General features: G+C 64.4%; 1 protein-coding gene and 1 long non-coding RNA gene across 2 annotated transcripts in view; one reads left to right on the top strand and one right to left on the bottom strand.

Annotated features, from left to right (window-relative positions):
- ARID3A (AT-rich interaction domain 3A) overlaps positions 1-27,333 on the bottom strand; it is a 38,870-nt gene extending 11,537 nt beyond the window's left edge. Inside the window, exons 1-2 of the mRNA XM_067312663.1 lie at positions 26,807-27,333; positions 25,053-25,389 (exon numbers count right to left, since the gene is read on the bottom strand). Coding sequence (XP_067168764.1) covers positions 25,053-25,389; positions 26,807-27,249 — 780 coding nt within the window. The 5' untranslated portion in view covers positions 27,250-27,333. The remainder of the gene's footprint in view (positions 1-25,052; positions 25,390-26,806) is intronic.
- Positions 7,506-8,488, top strand: LOC136994536 (uncharacterized). Its single transcript, XR_010886593.1, has 2 exons — positions 7,506-7,623; positions 7,713-8,488. It is a non-coding gene; the product is annotated as an uncharacterized lncRNA (long non-coding RNA).
- Positions 27,334-27,683: the final 350 nt, after the last annotated feature.

Below are 27,683 nucleotides of genomic sequence, written 5' to 3'. Positions count from 1 at the left end.
CGCAAGGGGTGGGAAGGGGAAGGTCTACGCATGCGCGCAAGGCTCTCAGCCCCCAGTTTAACTGCTACTCCGACAAGTGCTTTGGCACGGAGGGAGGTGGCACGAGGTGCGCAGAGGCCCTCGGGGCAGAGCGTGGGTGGCAGAGCACCGGCTCGCTGTTAACATTGCGTGTCCCTTGCCGGCAGCGCCAGGAGAGCGCCTCTTGGGGAAGGGGGACTGGAGGCGTTTGCCCTGCTCGGACCCCGGCCCCAGAGCTCCAGCGCCCCAAGTCACCGCGCTGCCACCAACCTCACGCGCAGGCAAGGAGCGGCTCCGACACTGCAAACCCCGCAATAAGCCCTCAGCTCCTCCCGGAGCACGCGGATTCCCAGTTTATTTTTAGCATCCGCCACGCTCTTGGCACAGAACGGAGCGATGCGTCGGCACGCTCCCTCCTCCTGAGAGCCTCCGCACCTACCGCGCGCCTTAAGCAAGCCGACGCCGGGCTGTTGGCACGCTCGTACGCCACAGACCGCCTTTCTGGCCTTGGCTCGCCCGAAGGCGGGCGCCTGGGGATACGGCCCCGGAGAATCATCGCTGTGACAAGACGGAAAGGAACGTGAGCTGCGTCTCCCTCCCGTGACTCCGCGGGCACGCAAGCCTACGACCGCCGGCCGTCGCCGGACCTGTTCCGACGCGTCCCGTCGTGCTGCTGGTTCCTCTCCCGCTGGCAACCTGTAGGAGCGAAACCCGGTCCCCGCGACCCCGTCTTTTATCACGCTTTGATTTCACCCAGCCCACGGAACAGGCTGGCATTAAAAGCCTCCCCCCGCAGAGCGGAGGGGAGAGCCTGGCGCTGCTCCACGCCGGCGGGTTTGCGCGGATGCTGAGGACGCGGGCGGGCTGCTCTCCGGAGGGCTTCCCTCGCAGGATGCCTCTGCGCTGCGGCGCGCTGCGGTCCGTCCCGCGCGCCTCCCGCGGCCCTGGCTCCGGGCAAGCTCCACCTTTCACAACTCGCTCCCATTTTGAAAACCTACAAATCTGGCTTAGGAGGCTGGTGCTGAAAGCAGGCTGCCCCCGCCGGCGAGGTTTCGTGTCTGTCGGGAGGAGACCGTAGAGCTGGCAACCTCTCCTCCTGCAAAAGCATTTCCCTTCCAAGCCTCCCTCGCAGGCTGCTTCCCGCTGCCCAAGGCACGATGCCTGGAGTAAACCCGACAAGATTAATGAAGCTGGTGCAGTATTGCACCACGCAGAGAGCCTTAGCAATACACAACCGGGAAATGTTTTTCTAAGCCAGGACAGGAAGATCTATGCAGGGCTTCCAACACAGACGTTCCTCAAGCGTCCATTTATGCTCGGGCCAGCTTTTGTCTTGGGACCCCACCCAGTGTTTGACAGCCGAACACATTCCAGCCCTGATTTATGGCAGCGAGATTTGCTGGCCTGGAGAGCAAATTATACAGACGCACATGCACGCTCCTGCAAGCTGTGCCTCTCCCCAAGTTTTGAAAGCCGTATCCCAGCACGATTTTTGCCTGGTGGAGGTGGTCTGGGGAATAATCCCTCTCCCTGAGCGTTGACCAAGGAAAGCGTCTGGCTAAAGAGCTGTCGAGCGCCGCGGCACGGGCCAGGCACGCCGGGAAGGGGAACCAGCTCCTGCTCTTGCCCCGGCGCAGCGCTCAGGACCGTGAGCAGGGGACGAGAGGACTTTGAGGACAAGGGCCTTCTCCCCCCTTTTGGGGAGGTGCAAATCCAGCTGCCGCCGAGCCGCCTTTTCCTCCCTCCCAGCGCCGAGCTGGAGCCGCTCCGCTCTCCCTCCCTCCCCGGGAAGGGACGACGGAGCCCCCTCGCCCGCCTTCGCTGGCTCCCCCATGCCAAGCAGCGGCCCTCGCTTTTCTCAATGACAATTTTGAACAACTGCCAGCGGAGCTGAGGCCGCGGGGCTGCCGAGAGGGGGCTATAAATATTAACACGTAACTCAACAGGCACGTACCGCGGGGCCACGGGCCGCGCTTCGGCAGATTAGCACGTTAACCGGGTAACCGATACGCCGGCCCCGACGGCGGCTCGTCCCGCGGGCCTGCCCGGTGCGGCACGGAGCGGCACGCGGAGCCGCGGGCCGGCAAGAGCCGGGGCCGGAGCGCGTCCGCCCGAGGCGCCCCGCGCAGGGACCCCTCCGCTGCTTGCAATTCCTCACCCGCCGGCGGCCGATCAAAGGGATCAATGAGGCTGAGCCGATAGCAGGGGAAGGGCGCTACAGGAAAGCCATAAACCCGCGGTTCCCCTGGAAACCCCGCGACCGCGCGCCCCAGCCCTGAGCAAACACCCGGGAGCTGCCGTTACCGCCGACCCGGCCCCGCCACAGCCCCCTGTGCCGCCCCGAAGCCCGGCTGGCCCTGGTGCCGCGGCTCGGCTCGTCCCGTCCTGGCAGCTGCACGGGCACCTCCGGTCCCCGGGGCTGAGCAGCGGTGGGAGCGAGCCCGGAGGCAGGACGCACGGTGCGGGGAGCGGGGCGGCGCGGGCACCGCCGCGGCTCTCGGGCACGGCCGCGCAGGCTGCTCCCGACCGGCTGAGGGATCTTGGGCCTCCGCCAATCCAGCCTCCCCCGTTTCCTCGAGCGGCTCTGAAAGCCGCACGCGGAGAAAGGGCTTCCCCGGCCGGCGCTGCCGCGGCCCGCCGCCAGCGGGTGCCGGGAGCCTCCCGCGGGATCGGCCCCCCAACCCGCAGACCCGCGGGGGAAAGCCCAGCGCCCGCGAACCCCCTTGCTCCGCCACCGGCACCTGGCCGCTCGCTTTAAACCCTCGTTTTAATTGCCCCCACGGCCCCTTATCCCCCCGCTAGCAGGGACGACAGCCCGGCCTTATCGGCGCCGGCAGCGGGAGGATAAACCCACCCGAGACCGCGCCGCCGGCGCCAACCCGCGGGAATTGCCCTCCCCGGGGCAGGGGCAGGCGGGTAGCCCCGAGCCGCGTCCCGGCACCGGAGGGGACCCGCGTCCCCGCGGGGCTCCGACAGCACGAAACCAGCCCCGAGCCCCCCACGTGCAGCACGGCTGCGGCGCCGCCGCCGCCGCCAAGCAGCTCCCGGCTCGCTCCGGGCTCACGAGCACTTGTTCTCCCGCATTTCAGACAAAGGAGTGGAGAGGAGGTGGGATGAGAAGGCAGGAGGCTTTTTGCAGCCGAGCCAGCTGATTAAATACACATCCAGGGAGGGAAAAATGCCTCTTCGCAGAGGGGAGGGGAAGGCTGGAAAAACATCACCCTCCTGCTCTGCTGCACCGGAGCGGGGGATGAAAAAGGGAGCTGCAAAAAAATAAAAGTGGCAGGAAAGAGAAGTGTGAAGCGAGAGCTCCCCGAGCACGGGCTCCTGGCGCGCCGGAAACGCTCCCGCGCGGGTAGGAAGGTCGCTGGAAGAAAGCGGAGGGGCTGGGGTCAGGCAGCCGGGCTGTCAGATAACACATGATCAAACCGCGCACAGAGCGCGCTTGTTCTCGGGGAGCCGAGAGCCCTGAATAGGCGCTTTGTTCCCCCGCGCGGGGCCGAGGACGGGCCCGGGGCCGCGGGAGCACGGCCCGGGGCCGGGAGCGCCTTACCTGGCGCTGGGGAGCCCCGGTCCAGCGCTAACCGCCGGCGCGTCCCGACCTCGGGACCCGCGGCACAGCCGTCCTGCGGACGGACCCCGGCAAGGCAGGCAGCAGGCAGCCTCGCGAGCAACCTATTAACCTGCAGAGCTCTAAAAATTGATTAGCCATTTATTAAAACGTTGGTTCATTCAATTTTTATAAAGGCAGCCCTTAAATAAAGTTCCTCGGGGCCTCCCCGCAGACTGCTGGCAGCTGGGGGAAGCATCCTTAGAAGCGGAAAGCTAATTTCTGCGTTTTGGGCAGAGACAAATGCAACGATTCATTCACTGCCCTAAAACTCCTCTGGGCTCCTCTGGGCCAGACCGGGCTACAGCCAACGGCATCACCCACGGAGCGCAAACGCTTCCGGATCAGACGCATCGGCTCTGCGGGGCAGGACAGCCCTGATTTCGTGCACGCGCGGCTGCCAGGGAAGCTCTCCCCAGCTCTTCCCCCATGTGCAGAGACCACGGACCCAACACGGCAGAAATCCAGCTCGGAAATCACCTCCGAAAGCCTTCTCCAAACCCTCAGCAACGGCACCGGGATAACCAAAGGCGGAGGGGCCGGGAGGGCTCAGCACACACGGGGCTGCACTGAGAACGGTGGGAGCATCCCCCTGCCCCGGGCGCTCCGTGCTGGGACCGCCGGGCATTTCCCGCCGGCAGGGCCTTCGGCGCGGCGCTCCTCCACCTGCTCCCGTTTGGTTTCAAAGGAAACGGTAATGTACCAATTTAAGAGGATGAAAGAAAGTCAGCCGCCAGCTGAGGAAAACGTGCATCTGCTCAGCTGCGGGGGATTAGCAGGAGCGCGGCGGCGGGCCGGTTGCCGGCCGCGCGCCGATCGTTAAATACACCTTTGATCCTCATCGCTTCCCGAGGGCGGAAAGCGCTGACCGACCCGCGAGCCAAGGAGCCCAGCCGTCGGCCGTGCCAAAGTCCACCGAGCGAGCGAGCCGGCGCCCGGGCGGCAGGGCCAGCCGCGCTCACCTGGACGCTCGGGGATGAAGCGTCAAAGGGGATTTCTGGGCACTTAAACGCGGCCTGGGCCGGATGCTCGGAGGAAGGCGGATGCAGACCCGCGCGCACGTGCGTCTCGGTGCCACCGGTCACTTTGGGCACTCGGGAAGTCGGCGGCTGTCCTGGCCCCAGGGTTCCTCCCCGCAGTGCAGCGCCTTTGGGGGACTGGGACCCCACGGAGGGGTTTCCCCCTGGAAGCGGCACTGCCTGCCGCTGCCGCTCCCCGAGCCCCGGCGGAGGCGAGGTGCTCCGCAGCGCCCGTGGGCTGCGTGCGCCCGCGCCGGGCTCCCCCGCCCGGCCCCTGCCCTCCCGGCGCGCTGCAGGCATGTTTCGCAAGCTGCGACTTGCGGTTTCCAGCAGGATTTCGACAGCTCCGCAGGACTTGGCGGCTGCGGGGAGCACGCCGCCCCCACGAGCACTCGCCGCCCCGCGGGCGCTGCGAGCCAGGGTGGCCGAGCTGGGCTCCATGCCGCGGCTCCTCTCCGAGCCTGGAGCCCAGGCGGCCAGCCCCACGCCGCTGGGAGAAGCTGTCCTCCTCCAAGAGCCTCCCCGTTATCCTCAGCTAGGCTGCAGATATTGCTAATTCTAGCAAAATAAAGAGCTCCGCGGGAGCTCCGCAGGGAAGCGCGGCCGGCGAAGGCAAAGGCGAGCCGCTCCTCGAGGAGGGGCGAGCGGGGAGCGCACCGAGCAGACGGGACATCGCCGAGGCCCCGGCGAGGCGGCTCCCCCCGGCCCCGAGACGGCTCCCGGCTGCGCTGCGACGGGACACCAGGCTGCCCCGAAAGCGTCTTTAAGCAGCATCCGCAGAGCCCGTCCCTGCTCGTCCCCCGCTGCCAGAACGGGGCTGCCTGGCCAGCGGCGGAGGCAGGGAAAGGGAAAGAAATTAGTGACTTCCACAAAGCCTTTACAGGATTTCCTTGCATTGATGATATCCTGCTTTTGCCCAGGACCCCTCGCCGCCGTTCCCAGGCACCACGGCTGCGCTGGGGAGAGCAGCGAACCCCACCGCCGCCACCCCCAGCAGCTCCCCTGCCCTGCTGCCGGCGATGAAACCCAACAGCGCTTATCGCAGGAAAGCTTAGATATCAGATCTTAAAATAAAAATTGAGGAACCGAAATTTGCTCTCGTTTCAGCACCCTGCGAAACCGACGGCGCCGCCAGCGCGCGCGGCGCAAGCCCGCCTCTGCTGACGCCACCGGACTGAAATCAGCAGGTGCAGAAGCGCCGTTCGTGCCAATTTTGCTGCGCTGCACTCCGGGGCAAGCCGCGCTTGGACGCGATTACCCTGTTAAATAAAAAACACGGGTTCTCATTAGGGAAACGCAATTACCGACTGCAAGGCTCCGTGCAGAGATAATAAAGGCTGTCAGGCAGTAAGCCACGAGGAAACACCCCTGCCACAGTTTATGCAGTTGAGTCAATAGATTTACATTTCGTAATTAGGCAGGCTATAAGGAGGTGGAAATAACTTAATCTGTAAAACAGCTGCCCCGAGACTATCCTGTCCGAATGGGGACACCGGCCTCCAGTTTGTCCCCAGGAACTTGGGTCCGAACGGCCGAGACCGAGACCGAGGTCAAGGAAAAATGACGCTGTGCCAAAAAAGAGCACGAGCAGGGGCAGAGCCGGGCTTGAGGGAGCCCGCGCAGCACCGGGCAGGGGCGCAGGGCCCGGCCGGCTCCCACCGCAGCCGCTCTCCGAATGGGCCTCGGGCGCAGGGCGGCCGCTGCGCCAGCGGCACGCTTCCGGGGACAGGACGCCGCTCCGCTGGTCCTGCTGCTTCCCGGTAATGCCGCCTAGCCGGCCGCGGAGGACTACGGCGCCGCGGGGTTCCCGGGAGCCGTCCCGCTCCCCAGCACCCCGCGGGACGGTCCGTGCCGGCGCCGCCTGCCCTTGCGGCCTCCCCCCTCCTCGTCCCGAGGCTCCTCGCGCTCCGGGGAGCAGGCGGCGAGCGCCTGGGAACCCTGCTCCCAGCGCAGCATTTGTCCCAGCGGCACAGCGCGGATGCCACGGAGCCATCGACTGCTCCCGTTAGGGGTCCGCTCCGGAGGCGAGCGCCGGCTGCCGGCGCGGCTGGGTCCCGAGCGCGAGCGCTGCTGCGAGCCGCTGCCCGGATTAGCGTGCGAGCCCGCCCTGCCCTCGCGCAAACTCTCCTTCTCCCCAGCCCCATCACCACCCTTCCAGCAGCGCCTCGCTCAGCACCAGGTGGCAGATGGCCGTTTCCAATAGATATATAATTAAGTGAAGGAGGAATTAGGCATGCCGCAGGCAGAAGACGCTAACCCCGCGCCCGTGCAGCACCCTGGTAGGATCCCAGCCTGGCCTTCGGTGTGGATGACCGGATTAACGTTTCAAACCAGATTACGTGAAAATCCCACTCCGTTGGCTTTAAATGGGCTTGCCGGAACGCGGCCGCCTCGGCAATGCCAGGAATGCTGGAGAAAGTCGTCCGCACAAAAGCACCGGCAGGCCCAGCCCTCCCCGCGGTATGTGCCGAGAGGGTCTGCCGAGTTGCACCGAGATAATAAACCCAGCAAATACAGGGGGAGGGGACGAGCCGCCCCCGTCCCGCGTTCGGCCGCGGAAGAAGCCTCTTCTCCGCTAAAAGCCACCCTGCGAGGTGTAAGCAAAGCCAGCAATTAAGGCAGGGAGGGGAAAGCGACACCGGGAGGCTGCCATTTAATGAGGCTCCCGGAGCGCGGCCCCTGCAACTTCAGGGGTTTATGCCGGAGCCAGACAAATCTTTTAATCAAACCGCTCGGCTGCTGCCTCGCATGCAGGAGCCTTCACACCCGCCCTGCCAGGGCTTTATATAGATCCCCTCCCCTGAAAAAAGAGAGCAAAGAATTTGCTGGGCTTGGTCTGGCAGAGGCGAACGCCGAGACCGCAGGGTCCCAGCACGGTTAGCAGCAAACGCTTCGGTCCCAGACCCAGCGGCACGAGCCGGGGTCCCCGCATCTGAGTTAAAAACCAAACGACCCCTCCGGATGTCTCGGTTCCAGGTTTTCAAGCCCCAGGGAATCATTTGCAAGTCTTTTTTCCGTCATCAGGAGAGCCAGAAACTCATTTCTTTCCTCCTTCCTTTTTGCAGCCTGTGTTTGGAGCATGCGAGCCGCGAGCCGGGCTGCGAGGAGAAACACCCCATGAGCGGTAAAGCTCTTGAGCTGCGCCAGCAAGGCTACAGTTTACGTCTTTCAGGAGTCTGAAAAGGTCAGAATTTCTGCATTTAGGGAAAAAAACACAGTGCAACCAGACGCAGGAGCTTTCTGAGAGCAGCTGAGAACCCACCCGAGAAAAGCAGCCAGCACCAGGCCGAAGCAGCAGCAGCGGGCGGGAGGCAGCTACGAATCCTCTCTGATTTATTTGAGCGGGGCCGGCGGGCCGGCGGGATTGCTCTTTTTCTTTCTTTCTTTCTTTCTTGCTTCCTAAGAGGCTTCTCCTCAGGGAACACGTCTCTCTTTGTCCTCCACCGGCAATGGAGGGGGTGAAGCAGGGGAGGAGGAACTGCATACGCTAAAAAGTTATTTAATGAAGAATAAACAAGCGAGCTGCGTTTTCAACGCACACGCGCGCACCCGTGCCTGCGCCGACGCTTTCCGAACCACGCGGCTCTTCCTAGAGGAAAACCCGCCTTCTAACCCCCTCAAAACCCCCAAGGTCGCCATGCAAAACTGCCACCGCCTCGCTGCCTGCAAACGCCCTGCCAACGCGTCGCGGCCCTGCCATTTCTCCTCGCGCGGCTCACACGTAGCGCCCGGATTCGGGGCGGGGGGGGGAAGACATTTCTGCAGAAAAAGAAAGTAATTTGTAAAAACCAGAGTGGTTGGTTACAAGTCCTGAAATAAAGTGTTTCAGTTGATGTTCAAACGTGGTTTCCCACAAAATCAAGTCTTATTCACCCATCTGAGGCATCTGAATGGGAAGGGCGAAGGGAGCCTCCCCCGGCCCCGATCCCGCGGGGCAGACCAGGCGCCGGAGCACCCGGCTTAGGGACGCGTCGCCTTCGGGCTGCGGGGACGACGGCCCCGGGCACCCGCTCCCAATCCCCTGCAGACACCCGCGGGACGCCCTCGGAGGGGAGCTGCGCCCCCTCCCCAAAAGCACGGGTTAAACGAAGCCAAGAGGCGGCCGAGGGGCAAAGCGGGGGGGAGGTGGGGGGGGTCGGGCCCCTTACGAACTCGCTAACGAGCGCAAGACGGGACTAAAGGGAGCCTCACCCGTGTGTAAAAAGGGCATGTCTCCTTTTGTTGCTCCCTTGTAGGCGGACGTGTCAGATGGAGTCCACTGACCGGCCCTGCGGGATTCTTATCATGTGAGCTCAGGCGGCGGTGGCGGCGGCGGCGGGGAGGGCAGCGAGGGTGCCGGGCCGGGGGAGCCGCCGAAACCGCCCGCGCCCCACGGGCAGCGGCGCGAGAGCCGGAGCCCGGGGCAGAGGGCCGGGGCGGCGCGAGGCTCCCCGTTCCCGAGGAGGGCCGGGGCCCCTTTCCGGAGAGGGGAGCCGGGGTGAGCCGGCTGGGAGAGGTTTGCGGGGTCATCGGTGCCGCGCTTCCCGTCGGCTCCATTGTTCCCTCCGGTTCCCAGCATTGTCCCCCGCGCGGGTCGGCCGCCTCCCGGCCGGCGGCTCCACCTGGCAAGCAGAGACCCCCGCGCAGGTGCCGCTCACTCGCGCAGCTGGGAAGCAGCTCCGGGGCTCGGGGTCCTGCGCGGGAGCTCCTGGGGATGCCCCCGGAATAACCCCCCTCCTCTGTTTGCAGCCATTCCCCCCAAACAGCCCCGAATGCGCTTCGGGTACCGCGAACCAACTGCGCTTTCACCAGCAGCGGTAAAAATCCAGAGGGACGCTGCGGCCGCATCCCGCTCCCGGAGCCAGGCCGCCGCGCTGGAGGAGCCGCCGAGGCGTCCGCTCAGGACGTGCTCGTCAGCAGCAACGCTGCTAAATCCTGCTAAATTCCTGGCCGCAACCGACTTCCTGTGGCAACAAGTTCCACAGCCTCGGTCACGCACAGGGAGGGCTCGCGTTTCCCTGTAAACACCTACTAAACACCTACCGAAACACCTAATGGAGCCCGGCTCTGCTGTCCCGTGGCGTCCAAATACGAGGCTCTTGCTCGCCCCTCGCTATCTCATCCGCGACTGCGCCGGCTGCACGTTCGCCGCTCCGGGAAGGCTGGGCTTGTGCGAACGCTGCCGACCGAGGCCTCCGATCTGCACGTCTAGGGCCTCCTCTCGAGGCGTCGGGGAGGACGCGGCTGTGCCTCCCCTCTGCCGCCCTAAGCGGAGAGGGCCCGGGGGTTCGGGTGCTTTGCAGGGGCCGCGTTCCCCGGCGGGTACCGCGCAGCGCCTAGGGCCAGCGCCGCTTCCAGGGATAAGAGAGGAGATGAGGATCGGAGACCCCGAGCAGCCGAGAGAGCAAGCGAGTGCAAAGGAGCAGACGGCAGATTAGGGTTTTCCAGCCGCCCTTGCGCACCCCAAGCAGTCGGGAACAACTCCCTTCATCCGCCCTTCTCCCGTGCGGCAGAAACGGCAACACAAAGCCTGCAGGATTCATCTGCCGGGAGGTTTCACAAACCCCAGGCACCTCTTTCGCACCAGGCGAAGGGCCCAGCCGCGGCCCGGCGAGGAATTTCTATTGCATCCTTCCGTGCGGTGCCGGAGCGCTGCTAAGCGGTAATTACCCCATCGGATCGTCTCAGCCTTTGTTCTCGCCAGAGCCCTGAGCAGGGCCCGGCCCGGACACACCTCGCGGACCTGGAAGCCCGCGATGCCTCGCCAGTGTCCGCGAGGAAGAGCCGGGTCCAGCCCCAGCCGGCACGCCGAAGCCTTCCCGGAGCGGCATGCCGACGCCTGCCCCCAGGGTGCCGGGGCGAGGGCAGGGGCCCGGAGGCACCCTCTCCCCGCTGCCGGGCTGGGCCGGACCGCTGAGTCCGCTTGCCAAGAGGAAAAATCATCAAGAAACGCAGCGAAAGACTCCGGCGTGATTCAGCCGCAGCTGGTAACGCCCAGCGGCTCGTCCCGGACTGCTGAGCACGGCGCCGAGCGGCGGAGGCTCCCCGCCCCGGCGGGGCCGCAGCCTCCTCCCGCGGCAGGGGCCCGATTCCCGCCCCGGCTCCCGGAGAACGTTTGCCCCCTTGGAGGGGACGGGATGTTAGCGCCTTGCACAGCTTGAGGAAGGGGAATCGGTCCTGAGCTGCTGGGCTGGGAACCTGGGGAGAGCCTGGCCACGGCACCGGGGAGGGAGCAGAGCCCTTCCCGAGGGTGGTCCGAGGAAGGCCGCCTCCGCCTTCGCCAGCCGGCAACGGCTCCGGAGCCAGCGAAGCCCAAGGCAGCTCCACGGTGCAGGAGGCGAGGCTGCTTCCGGAGGGCCGCCACTGCCCCGATCCGTCGGAGCCTGCGCGGCTCCGGGCGAGGAATGCGGCTCCGTCCCCCCTCGGTGCCGCATTCCTGAGCGGAGCCGCGGCCCCGCCAACACCCACGGGACGGCGGGGCAAGGGTCAGGGAGAAGCAGCCCATGAAACCGCCGGCAGCCTCCAGCTCCCGAATTAGCCGCTCGGAGCCCCGGCCCCGGGCGCAGACGCGAGCGGAGCCTTGCCCCGCTCAGCCCCTCGGCTCGGGCATCCTGGAGCCGGAGATGGGCGAGAGCGTGGTCCCTCGGTACCTGCTCCGGGGGACGCGCAGCGCCCGGCACCACGGCTCTAGCGCTGGAAGCGCCGCAGCAGCGAGGGACGGGGCGACGCCGCCTTCTTGGGGACCTGCTAACGAAAACACCCAGCCCCGCGGCCGGCACCGGCCCGCCGCAGCGCCCGCGGGGAAGCACGAGCCCCGGGCGCGCGGCGGACGCGCACCTCGCCGAACGGCCGCGTCGGCGCGGGCCGGTGTCAGCGCCGACAATACGGGTGTCACTGCGACGCCGAGGAAGACATTCAATGGGCGAATTAGTTAGCGTTTAACCTCCGTGACCCCCCGATTGTCCGCGATTTGTTAGCTGTCCTCCCCTCCGCCGCGGAGGGACGGAGGCGCCGGGCAGGGGACCGGCGGCGGGGCCGATCCTGCCCGGCCCGGAGCGCGGTGCTGGCCGGCCGGCTGGTTTCACCGGAGCCGAAAGGACAAACCCTCCAAAGTCACCCAGAGTCTTTGGCAGCCGAAACACGCGGTGCCGGGCGAGATCCCACCCCGAGACGAGAACCGCTCAGCCGGTTTTGTCGGCTTAAGCGGCGGGGAGGCGGGGAGAGAAGAAAAAGCAGACAAGAGAAGGGAAAACCCTGCTTTCAGATCGCCCACCCTCCGCTTTCTTCTCCTAACAAAAAGCTGAATTGTGCTTTCTGACCCCGGAGAGCCGGGGCCCTGCTGAGGCCCCGGGAGATGCGCCCAGTCCCCCCGAGAAGGTCCCCGCGGCTCCGAGCGCAACGGCTCCGGCCAGGACCTCGGCACAGCCGGGACCCTGCACCGCCTCGGCACCCGCTGGGGCTCAGCCACTGCTGCTCTTCAAGCCTCGCTAGAGACCCCGCTTTTACCTCCCGACTTTCCTGGGCTGCCAGGCCACAGCCGGTCCCTCCTGCCGTCCTTCGCAGGGAAGGCATGGGAGGAAGAGGAGCACTTCCGACGGAGTCGGACTCCATGCGGCTTAACGTCTGCCCACACGTGGCAATGGAGCCAACGGAGAGGGCAGCGTAAAGCCAGGCCCAGGACGAGCTCCTGCTTCAAGGACGGTTGAGTTGTTGCTTTTTTTCCCCTTTTTGCAAAGGAGGAAGTGAATTTTGCTGCAATTGCATTTTAAACGACTATTTCAGACAGACCTGCTGCACGGCAGCTTGCAGGGGTCTGGCTAAAAAAAAAAAAATGGTGAGGTTTTATTGTCTGAACGTGAGCCGCACGGCACCGTGCAGCCTGCCGGCAGGTTTGCACGCGGAGCCCAGCCCGTGCCGCAGAGGAAGGACCAGCAGCGGGGGAGAGGTGGGGGACGAGGCGCTGGGTCTCGGCTTGGCCCCAACACCCCCCCCTCGGGGGGCACTGCGGGCGCAGCGCGCTCTCCCTTCCAACGTTAGGGCCAAATCGACCAATTCCTATCGTTCCCCCTTAAGGCACGGGGGAGGCAGGTCCAGCCCCAGCTCTGCCCGCTCGCTCTTCGGGGAGCGCTGGGTTTTGGGGGCAGCTGCTCTTTTCTAAACCCAGGACTCCAAGCCAGGAAAGGTCATTTGGAAGTCAGCCTCCAGCAGCAGCAGGACGGCTCTCTCCAGACATTTGCCACGTATGTGTTTGTGCATGCCCTTGACACATGCTCTCTATCACACCTGACCTTGTGCAAATATTAATTCAGTGGAGTCAGTAAGTATTGAGAAAGCTCGGCGAGGAGAGCAACACCCAGGGACCCAATTCGCATACTGCTCACGCGCAGCCCGTCCTCCCCCCCCCGGGCAGCTCCGCAGCGCAAGCCCGGCTCGCTCGCGTGCAAGCTGGAGGCGCCGAGCTCGCCACGTCCCCTCGCCGGGGAAACCGAGGCCACAAGGGATGAGCTGCCCCCAGCCCGGGCGCTCCGGCTGGCGCCGTGGGCGCGAGGCGTGCCGGCAATTCCCTGCCACCGGCGAGCCCCTGCTGCCGGGGCGGCTCCTCTCCGAGCGCGGCCAAGCCCACCCAGATATTCAGGCAGCCTTCGCTGCAGTTTTTTTTTTCTGGGATTAAAACCAGTTTGAACCCTGCAGGCAAGAATGCATTTCAGGTGGAAACCGAGCAAGGAAGCAGCGTGCAGCAGGGGAGGGAAGGGCGCGGACCTAGGAAACACCTGCTCGGAAAGAGCCGAGAAGGGGCAAAGCGGTGGCCGAATCAGCCGTTGCAGGCGAGCCGGGGTTTGAATTCCACCATATGTAAATGATCGCCGTCGTTCGAAAGGAGATCGTCGCAAGCCAGAGCAGATGAGTCACCCAGCGTTTCCACTCTCAGCCCGGCAGGGCTGGGGATTTGTGTAATTGCAAATCCGTTCCTGAAATGCGAGGCCTCGCGCCACGGTCAGCGGGACGGCTGCCCGGGCGGGCTGCGCGGCCCCGGCGAGGGCGGCCCGCGCGGGGGAATCCCCCGGCCCCGCGCGCCCCCCGAGCCCCCCGCCACCGAGAGCTCGATAGCTGGAAGACGTCCAGCAGCCGCAGATGGTTTTGACAGGCAGCCAGCTGTGGGCCGTCAACCCTGGGAACGATCACCGCAAATCTTTTCAGACACACAGCGAAACCTCGCTGCTTTCTAGTACCGCGGGACGGTGCGGCGGGAGGCGGAGGGAGGCGGGAGCCGGCCGGCGCGGAGGGGCGCCCGCCCCGGCTCCGTCGCCCATCTGGCGGCTCTGAGTCAGCGGCTCGGAGCGGGCTGCCGAGCGCCGCCGGCCGCGTGACGCGGCCCTGCGATCGCTTCTGCTTCAGCAAGAATCGCTGTCCGGCCCCGTCCCACCTCCACGCCGGAGGCGGCGTGAGCAGGGGCCAGCGCTTTGCAGATACTTAAAAATAAACCTATAAATGCATACGCTATTTTTAGCCTTAAAGAAATGAAGCCTGTGCAATGCCCTCGGGTGGAGGGAAACTCGCGGACAGATGGGGAAACTGAGGCAGGAGGCTAAGCCGCGCGCTGAAAGGATTTAAGGCAGCAGCCGGCGTAGGTGTTCCCGGCTGCCACCTGCGCACGCTTGCCCCGCGCCCGGGCCAGCTCCAGAAGGCGGCTGCCACGGGGCAACCCTGGCCCTGAGGACGGGGCGGCCCCTTCCCCGAGGGCCGGCGGCCGGCCCGGCTCCCGCAGCGGCCCTTCCACCCCTCGGAGCGACGCAGGAGCTTGGCATGCCTCCCCCAGCCCCGCGGAGGAGAGTCCCTGCCTCTAAGCAGCTCCCGCAAAGGCAGGATTATCATCAGCTCCGCTTTACAGACGAGCGACCCAGGCGCAGAGAGATTAAGTGACTTATTCGAAAGGTCACGGAGCAGGGCAGTAGCTGAGCTAGGAACCGGACCCCGGGCTCCCGCACGCGGCCCCGAGCCGCCTCCGTGCCGGCCCCCCACTCGCCGGCTCCGCGGTGCTGCCGTGCCCGGCCACGGGCACCGCGCTGCACCGCACCGCACTGGCGGCACGTGTCGGGGGCGGCCGGCAGGTGCCTTATCAGGGAGGCGCATGCACGGGAGAGCCGGCACCTTCCTCCCCGGCCACCCCGCTCCCCGCGGCGCGGCGATTGCAGCACGTCCGGCCAGGCTTAGAGCCAGGCTTCCATTTCTCGTGCGGTTACGGCCAGAAATAGGGCGATGGAGCAACGCTACGCCCTTGCCCAACTGCTCCGCTCTGCGCGGGGCTGTTTGCTTTGCTGACGAAGGACTTGGGCTGTTTTCCATAATTTTTTTTTTTTTTTTCTAAATAAACCTTCATTCCTGTTAGTTCAGCTGTGCCGGACCACAGAGGCGACTGCATCCGCGAGAGCCCTGTGAATCAGCCGGGGTCTGACGTGGCCGGCTCCGGGGGCCGCGCAGCTCCCCTGGGAAGCCGACGCCGGGAGCCGGCACACGCCGCGCGCGGTGGGAACGCCAGTGCGTAAGAGCCAGGCGGGGAGGCAGGAGATAACGCCTGACTCAGAAGCCAGCCCGGCTCTCCCAGCCCAGGCAGAGCCTTGGGGTGCCTGGAAGATGTTTCACGCAGGAACAGAGCAAAATCGGTCGTGGTACGGCACTGCACCAGCGCCCACGGCACCGGGGGCGATGCCCAGCTCTGTCCCGATCTTCCAGCTCAGTTTAGCAAGAGGCAGGATGGAAAACATCTCCTCTTCCCCTACCTGCTCGCTTATAGGGCTCTTTGGGACGAGCTGCTTTGCTCACTGCCCTGAACACTGTCCCCAGTGCGCACGCACGGCCCCGGCAAAACCCCGGGGGAACCGGCAGGTCCCTCCAGCAGAAGCTGGCCATCGAACCGGGAGCCAGAGGAGGACAACAACCCTCTTCTGGACGGGATCCGAGGCGGCGGATACAACAGGCCAGGACACGGGGTGCTCAGCACCAGCCACCCACCCTCTGCTGACGGCCGCACGCTGCCTCCTTTAACCTTCCCGGAATGAAAGCAATCAGGCATCGCTAACGAGGAGAAGGGAAGCCTAAGCAGGCTAACGAAGCATCAGGCCGGCTGGAACGGAGCCACTCTGTGGCTAAGCAGCTCTGGCTGAGGAGAAGTCCCTGACCCCCGCCCGGGGATCTGCGCGGGATTACGGCTCCAGGAACGCTCACTTAGAGCCGTGAGCCGATTACGGGGCTGGATTCCTTGCAAGAAACCCCTCCAATGAGGCGGGCGCTGCAGAGGAAGCGGCGAGAGAGAAACGAGCCTTTCCTCGGAGGCAGTCGCGGGGGCCAGACACGGCCCGTCTCCCGCAGAACGGGGAGCGTGGGGGCCGGGAACGCAGCTCCGAGCGCGTCTCCCCGGCTCCCGATTGCGGCCATGCAGGAGCTGACCCACTGCCTTTTAAAGACAACTTATCCATTTGGAATTAAACCCCTGCCGGGCAGCGGGACGCTTCCTTGCATGCTCCTGGCGCCCGTTAGGGCACGGAGCAAAGCCCACCGCCCCTTCTTGCGGCCGCGTCCCCTCCACGCCGCTGCCCCCGTGTCCCCCCCCCCTCTTCGCACCCCTTATCGTCCCGCCGGGCTGGCCAGACGCGGCCGTCGCCCTCCTCCCGCAGCACAAGCTCCTCGGCTCCGGGGGGCCCCCGGGCCGACGCGGACGCTGCCGTTTTATCTGCTCGACCCCTGCGTCGCAGCTGCATCGCGGAGGCTGACAAGGACAGAGAGACGTTTGGGGAGGGGAAGCTCATCCACTCGGCTCGCTAATGTAATAAAGCCCTAATCAATATTTTAAAGAAAGTAAATGGACCCTCCTGCGGTCGTGAACACCAGCTCCCCCAGGCCCCTTGCGGAAACCCGCTGCCGGAGGGGATGGCTCGGTGGTGGTATCACTTCTCCTGCAGCAACGACTGACTCACGGGGAAGATCCCTAGCTCTAGTCAGAAATAACATTTTGCAGCTTGCTATTTCTTTCCAATTGACGAAAACCAAGGGGCTTTTTGCTAAACGCCCCCCCCAAGTTTGCAAGGGAAGGTAAATCCAAGCATCTGCCCTTTTTTACCTGGGGAAGAAGCCCAAGGGCTCGCAGGAACACACCGGCCCAGCAGCATCCCCAAATCTCTGCTCCGGACAAGGGTCAGGACCCTGACCCAACCGTGGTCTCACGGCAAGCCCCAGGCAGTACGTTTCCATCCTGTAAACACATGTTTTCTGTTCGGCTTTGAAGAGTTTTGGCCATAATGAAAATATTTTAAGAAAAAGATCATCAGAACAGACAGTTTTAATACAATTAAACTGGAACCCTTTAATATTAGTAAGAGTTTAAAAGAGACAGGCTTGTTCTAGGCATTTTAAAGGAAAGCAGGGATTTTTGCATCCATAGGACTCCGAGAGCTGGGGCTTTACGGCAGAAGAGCCTCTGCACGGTGCCGAGGACGGACAGCATCCTGCAGGCTGCCGTGGCAGAAAAAACCCTAATGCCACTTAAACCAAAAAACAATAAACCTCCAGCCTCCTTCCCTGTCGGGTCTCCCCCTTCCCACCCCATCCCCCAGTGATTTCCCGCACTAAAAGCCATTAGCAGAGTCTCTCTCCCGAACAAAAGTAACATCCAACCCCAAGCCGCATCCTGAGGAGCAATAGAGAGAACTGGCTCTATTCAAAGGGCGCCTTTGAACGAGAAATCACCATTTCCTCTGCCTCTTCAGCCCCTCTTGCATTTCCCCCTTTTCAGTTTTAATTGCTCGCTGAGTCATGTGAACAGCATGAAACCATTTAGGGCACCTGCCCCCAAGGGCAGCCGGCTCCAGGACTGCACACAGGGGCCGCGCGGCCGGAAAGCCACGCACGGCTTTCTCTGAAGAAACTCCCATCCTCGCCACACACGCATTTTCCCAAGGGGAAATTCCACTGACAAAACTGGAAGCTTTAAAAGAAGAGCCGGAGCGATTTTCCAGATCAATGCAACACCAGTGTTGCAACTCCCGGCTTCACAGGGCTGCCTTCAATTACCCCATCATTTACTGGATTGCCCCATCATTTAGAGGAAAATAAAAAAAGCCACGTCTCCTAGAAAAAGCACGGCTTGTTTTTCCTAAAAGCTAATAGCAGCCCATGCTAAGTGCGGAGTCTAGACTTGTCTATAAACCAGAGGAGAGAGGGAAAGGGGGCCTCGATGCTGGTTTTCAAACCTCCCCGCAAAGCCCAGCACGCGCTCGGCCTCGCGCGGGGCTTGCCGAGCTGCTTTCGTTTAGTCCTTTCTAACCGTTGCACTTTGACACGCAGTATCTCGGGCGAGCTCTGCGCAGGAGGAGATAAGGGCTGAGGTTTGCGTCCCCCACGTGCCGCTAGTGAAGTTAGCTGTCCCAGCTTGGAGCGCTTTAAGAAAACCTTCCCCCCAGAAAAGTACCAGCACCTCACCGCAAGCCAGGCCGCCTCCCCGCCAAATCATTTTACGCTCATTTTAAGCCGTGCCCACTTCTTTCGAACAGGAACAGAGAGGTACGAGTTTAAACATCAGCCTGCAGTGTCCAAAACACAGCCCAACTGATGGGTCAGCACTTATAACACAAATGCAAAAGCGAGGGAGGCAGCCCAGTTCCAGTAAAAACCATCAAAACCGCCGGTCCCCAAGAAGAGGCCAAAGCAGCAGGGAACTTCTTATCTCATTTCTTGGCTCCCAGCAGGCTGGAGACCCGCAGATCCGATCTCGCCTGACCACAGGCGGCGAAGGGAGGCACGGAAGCGCATCCGTGCCCATGCACGAGGCAGCGGCTCGTCGCAGCGCTCGGGACGGACCCATCGCGGGGTGAGGACAGAAAAACGGCCCATGCGAGGATGCAAAGCAGAAGAGACGCCTCCTCCTCCTCCTCCTCCTCCGCAGCGCCACGAGCACCTTTCCCCTTTCTCAAGCCACCATTTCCTCCGAAATTATGCACGCGCAAACACACTGCACCTATCGCAAGCGCGCACACCCAAACACACGCCCTGCGGCCGGCGGCGCGAGGCCTTTCTGATCCCCGTCCTGCGGGAAACGACGCGGGGCGGCGAGGTTACGGAGTGCACGCACCCGCTTCACTGATGAATCAAACCCGCGCTCCCGCCCCCCGAATTACGGGACAGCGTGAGCAAACCAGAGAGCAGCTGGCTTTCACATTAAACACACAGGAAACTCCAAAAGGGGCAGAGACAGGAAATTCTGATGGCGTGGGCTGCAAACGCGCTCAAAGTTCAACACTCCCAATATTAGTAGGATGCAGTAATATCTTAATCTGAAACAGAAAGGTCAGGAGAGGGATTCTCCGCAGGGCTGCCAGGTAGATCCTTTCCTCCCCCGGTACGGGGCACGTCCTACCCGCTGCCGGCGTGGGGTGGGAGCGTCAAAGGCAGGTTTTGCCTTCCGACGGCCCCAGCGCTGAGGAAAGGCGCTCGCGGGGCCAGGCATTACGCAGCGGTTTGCCGCGGCGCGTGATTTTTTGCAGGGGAAGGCTGGGCCGCTCGCGCTCGGGGTGGCTTGTCGAAACAGAGCCCGGCCGGGGCGCGGGAGCAGAGCCCCCGCGGCCGCGCGCGTTCGGCTGAACCCCCCGCCGCGCGAGCTCAGCGGAAGGGCCGGAAGCCCGGGCACTTCTGCATCGCACCTTCTCTTTGCATAAGCAGGGACGCCAGCCCTGGGGCGCCGTCACGCCTTTCGGGGCTCGATCAAAGAGCCAGCGACTATCAGAAACCTCCTCCTCCTTCCCCAGCGTCACATGGGAGAGGCATGGAGGGGGATCAGCCGCCTCAGGCTTTCCTAGGAAGGAAGAGGGAGGGAGGGAGGAGAAAGAAGAAGAGCGAGAGCCCCGTCCCGCGAGCAGGGCTGGGAAGGGGCCGGGCACCACGCGGACGGCAGGTCGGGGGGGCTCAGTGTTTTCCTGGGTTCAGGGGAGCGTTTCCAGCTGTGCAAAGGAGCTGGAATGAGAGAACGGTCCGAAATGAACCCAAAAGCCCCAGGCACCCAGGGATGGGGGGATTTTCCAAGAAGTGCAAGAAGAATAAGAGAGCAGAGCCAGGTGTTGGAAGCGTGGCAGTGACCCTGCCGCCACGCGTCCCTCCCCTGCGAGCCGATTGCTGCCGGCCTTCACGTTTCCTCTCTGCAAAGGGTATTTCTCTTGCCACGAGAGCAAACATGGCCCCAATCCAGCAACGCAGCCTGGCACGGTCTTAACGTTAAGCAATGTGTTGACATCCAGCAGGACGGAAGCATGGGCCCGAGGGCTGGCCGTCCTGGGAACAGGGTAGCGAAGCCGCCCTGCAAACCGGGGCCAGCGGCCGGAGGTCAGAGAGCCGGCTGCTTCTCATCCCTAGGTCCTGTGCGTGGGGCGGCGCGGCTCACCCAGCTCCTTCCCGGCAGGCCAGGAAAGCTCCCGCCCAGCCCCGCGCCGGGGTCGCCTTTGTTCTGCTCCGAGTGGAAGCTGTTGAGCACGGGAACGTCCCCGGGGTCGACCTCTCACCTGACCTCTGCCCGCTCAGTAGCCGTCCCTGGGGACGGGGAGCTGCCACGCACCGGCTTCCCAACCGCAATAACTCTTGCTCGCGCCCTCCCCGCTCCCAACGAGGCTCCCCGCCTCCTCCGGTGGCTCCCAATCCCTGCCTCCCGCCGCTTCCACGCCAGCCGGGGTGCTGATTTGCAGGAATTGGCCCCAGAGAGGTCACTCAAACCCCACAGCGTCAGCCTGGGAGCAGAGGGCGAGGAATGCGCCCTGGGTTCGATGCCGGTGGAGAATCTCCCGGGCTGGGATCAGCGTTATCCGGCTCAACCCCGACTCCTTGCTAGCAGCTGACTGCTGCAAGGACACGGGACGGGCCTGGGGTACGGCAGCACCCTCGGCCTTCCTGAGCAGCCGAGTTGGGATCTTGGTTTATCTGCACCGAGATGAACACGGGGACTCCAGGCTGGCGGCGCGCTCTGACTGTGCGCGTGCAGCACCGAGCACTGGCCCAGATCGCCGAGCCACGAGCCCTGCCTCCCCCCGGGGGAACGCGGGCATTCGCCCTCCTGGCGGGGGCTGGATGCTGAGTGCTCAGCTCAGCAGTCCCAGAAACGAGCAGGGCAGAGATCTTCCCACGGTACGGACGGAAACCAGAGGAAAACACCGCAGCCCAGACTTACAAAAAAGAGCATGTCTAGGGATGCTGAGGGGAGTCAGGCATCTAAATTTGACTGAGCTTTTGATGAGGTCACCCAGCAGATCGGCAGCAGAACTCCAAACCAAAGCCACCGGGGAAACCCAGGGAGCCCTCCAGGGTCGGCGCTGCACCGGGAGCTGCACCCCGATTTCGGGTGTCCGAGCAGTGTGGGCTGCTCTCCCGAAGCCTCCCGTCCCCGCAGCCCAGGGGCAGCCGCGGCGGTCAGGCCCCAGGAATGCAGCCACTCAGAGAAACCCGGGCCGGCTTGGCAACGCCGAGCCTGCTTCTGCGCTGGGGGAGAAAAAGGAAGACATCACCAGTTTTCCCCCCGGACGGGGCCGCGCTTGCCGGGCGGTGGTGGAAGACACGTGCAGGGAAGGAATAAGATATCCAGAGGGGAAGGAAAGGAAGTCCCCCGTCACACTCGAGAGGCTCCCGGCCAGTGAGCGGCTGCCGAATCGGAGCGGCCGGCGCTCCTGCCCCGGGACCAGCCACAGCGGGCGCCGCGGGGAGCGGGGAGACCCAGCCCACGGGGTGCCCATCCACCGCCGCCACTGCGGCAGAGGGGCAGGCTTCGCCGGCGCCACCCTCCCCGGCTTCGAGCACCATTAGAGACTGCCCCAAGCGCACGAAACCGCTTCCCCCCCCTTTTCCTTAGCTCCTAGGACAGCGCGGGAGAGCCCACGCAGGGCTCAGGCTCCCGGCACGCGTTCGCTCCCGGTTAGTGCCTGCACCGCCGCAGCCCTCCGGCGTGGAGGGGACCTCGGGGCTGACCCCATTGCTGTGCGCTAACACATACTGCTATTTTCTTTTTTTTAACGCATCTTTACTCTTGGGCTGCGGGGGGAAGCCGGCAGCAAGCTGGAGCACAGACCTAAAAGGCAGGGGGTGAGGAAGTCATAAAGTATCCCCTGCCAAGAAGTCCTCGGGGAAGGCACCGACGGTAGCGCGGCGGAGGCCGAACCACACATCCTGCTCGCGCGCTCTGTTTACATTCCTCCTGCTCCTTCCCAGCGACCGGGGCTGCTCCCCGCGCGCCCGGGCCCAATCAGCTGGGGCTGGAGCGCGTTCAAAAGCACGCGCTGGAGGGAGGCCAAGAGGAGCTCCCAGCCAAACGCTTAGCTGAGCAACCCCCTGGCCCGCATCCAGCGGCCGGGATCCAAACGCCGATACATTTGCCGTCTGACACGCTCGGCGCTGGGGAAAGCCTTTCCCCAGCCCTGGCGCTTCGCGTTCTCCCTTCCACCCACAACAGAGAGAAAAATTCAGAAGCAAGAAGCTTTCCTCCCCGCTCTGGGTGCTCCCAAGATTAATACTTGCACCGGGCTTTGCAGAAAACAGCTCTCCCTGCCAAAAACCAGGGCTGCGCTGGAAAGCTGCTAGCTGGGGCAGCAAAAGGTGGAGGGAAAGGGGCTACTCCGTCTCTCAGCCTCTGCAGTTTGGATGGGAAAGGAGGGGACAAGGGGAGAAACGCACCAGGTTTAATCCCCGCCGCGAGACTCGTTGCTCGCAGCCCCGCAGGCCGGCGTCCTTGAAGGGCCGTGCTGCAGCAGCCGATCCAGTTCGGACCGACCGCTGGAAATTTCCAGCCTCGCGCGGGGCGAGCGGGGTCAAACGCCGCAGGGCACGTCTGTAAATCGCCCCGAGAGCGTGCCACCGCTGCCCACCTGCTCCCGAGCAGCCGCGAGGCCTCGGCCCCGGCGCGGAGGCGGAGGGCTGGTTAACCGACCGCCGGGGCAGATCCCCACCCTGCCCTGCGGATATCCACGCGGCTCCGGCCTCGGTCGCACCGGCTTTACACCAGCCAAGGGCCGATCCACAAAGTGTCGCACTTGAGAGCCTCGTGCAACCACCGAGGTGACAACAGCAAGCGGAGGGCGGCCACATTCGGTAGACACCAAACCCTAAATCTGCTCTTAAATGTCGATTGCTGGGAACAAGATCCGGGGCCTCAGGAGAGCGAGATCCCGGAGAGAACGCGCGCGAGTCTGGAAAGACACTAACATGGTGACAAACAGGAAGATCACAGCTGCGGTATCTAAAAGCCTTTTCACAGATAAAAAGATTACGTCCCCCACTCTCTAATTACAGGAAGTACAAAAGAGAAAAACCACAAAAAGAAAGAGAGACGATGCATCACTGGGAGGTGAGGATATATACGCGCTTGAGACAACACAGGAAAAGTTTGGTGTATTTTTAAAAACCCACACGTACGTTAGAGTTACGGAGGAATCAGCAGAGCCTCTAAAAACGCCGATGCTCCGCAGCAGCAGCGCTCGCAGGGCCGCTCCGAGGGAAGGGGGCTGCCGAGCAGACAGCACCGGGGATCGGGGCCCTTCCCGCCCGTCGGCGCTGTGTTACCTCTGCGCCGCCTCCCCGTGCCACGCCGGCTTCCCACCTCCGGGACCGTCCAGCCCAGCACGGGCCGGAGCGCCAGCCCCGAGGGCCAGGCTGCGGGTCCCGCCGCTGCCGGGTCTGTGACCTAGGGACGCCCGGCACAGCTCGGCGACGGGACGGCCGCGGCCCACGGTCTTGGGGCACGCTCGCGCCACGGCCAGGAGGGAGCCGGGCAGCCCTTGCAGACACCCTTGGCTTGCCGAAGCTTCCCAGCTCGGGCGCAGAGGCCAGGCTGGAGAGAGCTGGGTATAAAAAGCTTCCACCTGGCTTCTTGCACCCGTGCTCACGCGCCTTCCCTGCACTCGCGCTCTTCCCCGTGCAAGCTCCCGTTATACCCTCAGCACGGCGCCTGCTCCGAGCGTCCCCCAATTTCCACCGGGAAGGTTACAAAGCGAGGACGTGGCCACCCTGCCCGGGGAGGAAAGGACGGCCCAGAGCGCGCTCAGGATGTTCCTCTCCCTGCCCCCAGCGCACTATGACATTCTTGAAAACCCGGCCGCATCCTGCTGAGAGCGCTTGGAGTTGTGCAAGAGCTTCCAGCTAAGGGTGGCAGTTTTCCTCCTCGTCACAGAAAGGCAGAAGAGGACAGAAGCGCCCTCCCTCCTCCCGGCGCGGCACAGGAACCGAGGGCTGCAGCGCGGCGGGGAGCGCGCAGGAAGGCGGCCGCGCTCGCGCGTGCTGCCGCTCTCGCGGGCGCGCTCCCCGCCAGCCCCGCTCTGCCGGAGCCAGCGCTGCCCCGGCACCCAGATGTGCCGGCGGCCCAGCTGCAGGCAGCCCCGGCCCTTCGCGGGAGCCGGCCGAGGGGGCGGGGGCGGCCGCACCCCTCCCAAAAAGCAGCCGTGCACCAGCCTCCTGCTGCCCCGGCCTCTCCATCTGGGTCCCATCTGCTGCTGTTTGCTCTCGCCCCCTCCCCCAGCCCTAAACTCAGATGTACTTAAACACATACATCAAAGGAGCCTCTGGCAGCCTCTGGGGAGTCCTGCTTTAAGCACATTTCCTTCTATTAGCCAACAGCTTAGGGATTCAATACCCCGCGCTGACCAATCGCCAGGCGAGGGGAAGCAGCAAGTCTGGCTTCCCCAGAGCGAGGCTTAGCAAACAAGGAGCAAGACGGCCCGGAAGGCAGAAGAGGGCCGAGCCGGGGGCTTTTAGACAGCTTCTCCCGGGTTTCCCTCTTCAGTCGTGCTCCGGAGGCAGCAACGCGGCAGCTCTGCCCCAGCGCCGGCATGGCTCTGGGCTGCCGGGTTTCCCCTGCCCTCACCCAGCAGCGGCCGGGCCGGGCAGGAGGGGAATCCGCGGGCGCCTGCGGAGCATCCCTGCCCTGGGCTTCGCAAGGGGGTGAGCGCTGCCAGCAAGGTGTTAAACCTGCTACTTTCCACCCCGTTTGATTAGCAGAGAACCTCAGCACGTGTCTAACCGCAAGGACAGGAGCAGCCCCGTCAGGCAGGAAGGGCCTCTACCACCCGATCTCTACTGTAACAGGGGGCAGCCAAAGGATTAAAACCCCCAAGAAACCTGATGTTTTCTTAGCGAGAACCAAGGCAGCTCAATTCGAGGAGAAAGCTGCCAGCGACAGCAAACCCAGACGTGCCACGCACCTGCACCAGGGCAGAACCGCGAGCGGGCTCCGGGCGCATCCCCGGTGCGTCGCACGTCCTCCCTCGACTTTGCAGGCAGCGCCCCAGCCCCGAGCGGCTCACGTGCTCCCAAGGACGCAAGGACACGCGGAGGAGCCGACCCAGAGGAGCGCCCTGCCAGGAGGGCTGGGACACGGAAAGAGGACGCGCGCGCGCATCCGTACGGGGACCTACTTGCTTGAACTGCTCCTCGTAGGTCCAGTCGCCGTGGTCAGGCGCCGGCTGCGGGAGCTGCGAGTGGCCCTGGTGGCTCAGTCCGGACGACAGCCGCTCCTGCCCGCCCGGCAGCCTCTGCGCGTCGCCCCGGTAGTGCTGAGGGGCCTGCGGCTTGCGGAGCAGCAAGGACCCCGGGCCCGTCCGCACCGCCTCCGCCGAGCTGAGCCCTTCCTCTCCCATGTCTTCATCCTCCTCGTAATCTTCCTCTTCCTCCTCCTCCTCCTCCTCCTCTTCTTCCTCCTCCTCCTCCTCACCCAGGTCCTCTTCGAAGTCTTCTTCATCCCATTTGCCCTTCCTAGAGCAGGGGAGAGAGGAGATATTTCCTTACTGCACTAGGATCGGTGGGGAGGATGCATGGTGTCCCCTGCCTCCTCCACCACCCCGGATCCCTGCGGAGAGCTGCTCCGGGAGCGGCCCAGCTCTCCCAAGCCCACAGGCGCCTGCGGCTGCCCCGGGACATCCTACGCCACAGGGGCCTGGCGCCAGGACCGGACCCGATCCCTGCAGCCCGTCACAGGGAGGAGGAGGAGCTGGGAGGATGCTTCCACGAGCCTCCCCGCTTCCAACCACCTTCCCCCTGTCCTGGAGCAGCATCCGAACACGACCTGTCTCTCCGTGTCCCAAGAGCAGTCACCATTGCGTGGAGCAGCGAGCCGGGCCAGAGCTCCCCGCAGCACCCGCCCCGGTCTCTCCTGGCTGTCGCGTGATGCGCCAGGCGCTGTACGAACCCAGCACAGACCCAGCCTCCTCCAGGAGTTCCGCGTTCCTGCAGCACCGACCCTGAACAGCCGTTCTCAGGCTCACAGCAGCTCCTCAGGCTAGTCCTGGGAACACCCGAACGGGATACAGGGGGGACTGCAGGACAGCTCTTCCCACAGCCCGGGCCCAGCAAAACCCCTGCAACAGCATCATCAGCGGGTGGTGGCCCTTTAATGGCATCTACATCTCCCAGCACCCCAGGACAGCACGCAGAGCCATTAACAGATGGCTCCCACGCCTGTTCCCTGCCCAAGAGAGGACACAGGCTAGAGGAGGCAGCAGCAACAAGCCTGCATAATTTAAAGCAAGACCGGGATCCTCTATCATGGCCCCACACGGCTCCCTGGGAAGAGATGAAATTTCGCCCCATGTCAGCCTGTGACAAGGAATCACGGCTGCTGAGCAAGCCCTGGCGTCTGCCCCCGCACGGGGCAGAGCGGGGAGGCAGCCCACCGCCTCCGTGCCCCTGCACGCTCCTGATCGCAGCGCTCTCCCGGTACACGAGTCCGACCGGAGACAACACTGCTAATCCTAGTGCTCGTCCCCAAAGGCGCTGGCTCAGCTCAGGTCCTGGCAGAGCGCCCAGCGCCAGCGTCTCAGAGCACTGCCTTCAGGGGAGAAACAACCGACCCGAACCTGCTGCCTGCCACCCGTGCAAAAGCACTGCTGCTCCCGGCACTTCTTGTTCCAGGATGTCTTGATCTCACTAACCTCGTCTCCCCGAGCCGATTCGCGTAAATCTGCCTGCTTAACATAAAACACGCGCATCGCCCAGCCACCTTCCCACCAGCAACGACCACTCTGTCCTGCTCCAGGGAGCTCCCCGGGGGAGATGGCTCCCAGCCCCGAACCGGCCTTGCCAACAACTCATGGGGGCCAGACCACGTTATTGCAGTGTCCCCTGAAATCCATAAAAGCTGTTAATTTATGCTAACGTGTGCAGCCATACTCACAGATCCTCCTCTTCCTCAGAGCCCATCTCCTGCTGGTATCCACCATCCTCTTCCTCCTCCTCCTCCTCCTCTCCCCGCTCTTCCTCCTCCGAGGCCTGGCTCTCATCCGATAACCCCGGGCTGGACGAGTGGCTGAGGCCGGCGGCTGCTGCCCGCATAGCGGCCAGGGCAGCCATCTGCGCTCGCTGGATGTGCGCGCTCTCCGGCTCCGCTCCTTCCTCGGAGGAGGCCGGGGCCGGATCCGGGCCGCGGCCCCGAGGCAGCGGCGGGGTGCCGGCGGGGAGGGCGGCGTTCTGCCCCGGGGCCGGCGGGGGCTGCGCCGGCGGCGGCGTGGAGCGCTGCTGCTGCTGCTGCTGCTGCTCCTGCTGCCGCGCTTCCAGCGCCTGCTGCAGCCGCGCTCGCTGCTGCCGCTGCAGGTTCTCCATCACCGCCTGCAGCTTCATGGCTCTGCCGGCGGGCGGCAGGTCCCTGGCGGGGCGGGGGGCAATGCACCCGAGGGGCAATGCCCGGGAGACGCGGGGGGCCGGGGGGGCAGCGCCCGGCAGGCTGCAGCGCTCCAGCGGGGCTGGAGGCCAAGGCTGGAAGCGGCGGGGAGGTCCGAGCGGGGCAGCCCTGCGAGGAGGCTGCCGGCGGCCCGGGAGGGCGAGGGCGGCGGAGGCGTGCAGGAGGTCCGCGACGCCTTCCGCGTGTCGGGGCGCAAGCTGCCCGCTGTGGCCAGGGTAGAAGGATGCGTCTCGTCGTCCTCCTCGAGTTTTTCCCTGATGGTTCCTTTGCTTGATAGCTCCGGCAGGAGACGCGGGGCACGGGGACGCTCCGCTGTCTTCGGGAGCGCAGGGCCGTCTCCGTTAATTGAACGCGCCCCAGGCAGGCACCGAAA

Source organism: Apteryx mantelli, chromosome 30 (genome assembly GCF_036417845.1).
Source record: "Apteryx mantelli isolate bAptMan1 chromosome 30, bAptMan1.hap1, whole genome shotgun sequence".
NCBI classification, from domain to species: domain Eukaryota; kingdom Metazoa; phylum Chordata; class Aves; order Apterygiformes; family Apterygidae; genus Apteryx; species Apteryx mantelli.
Note: the sequence above shows the minus strand (reverse complement) of the source record. Positions and strands in the feature narration are given on the sequence as shown.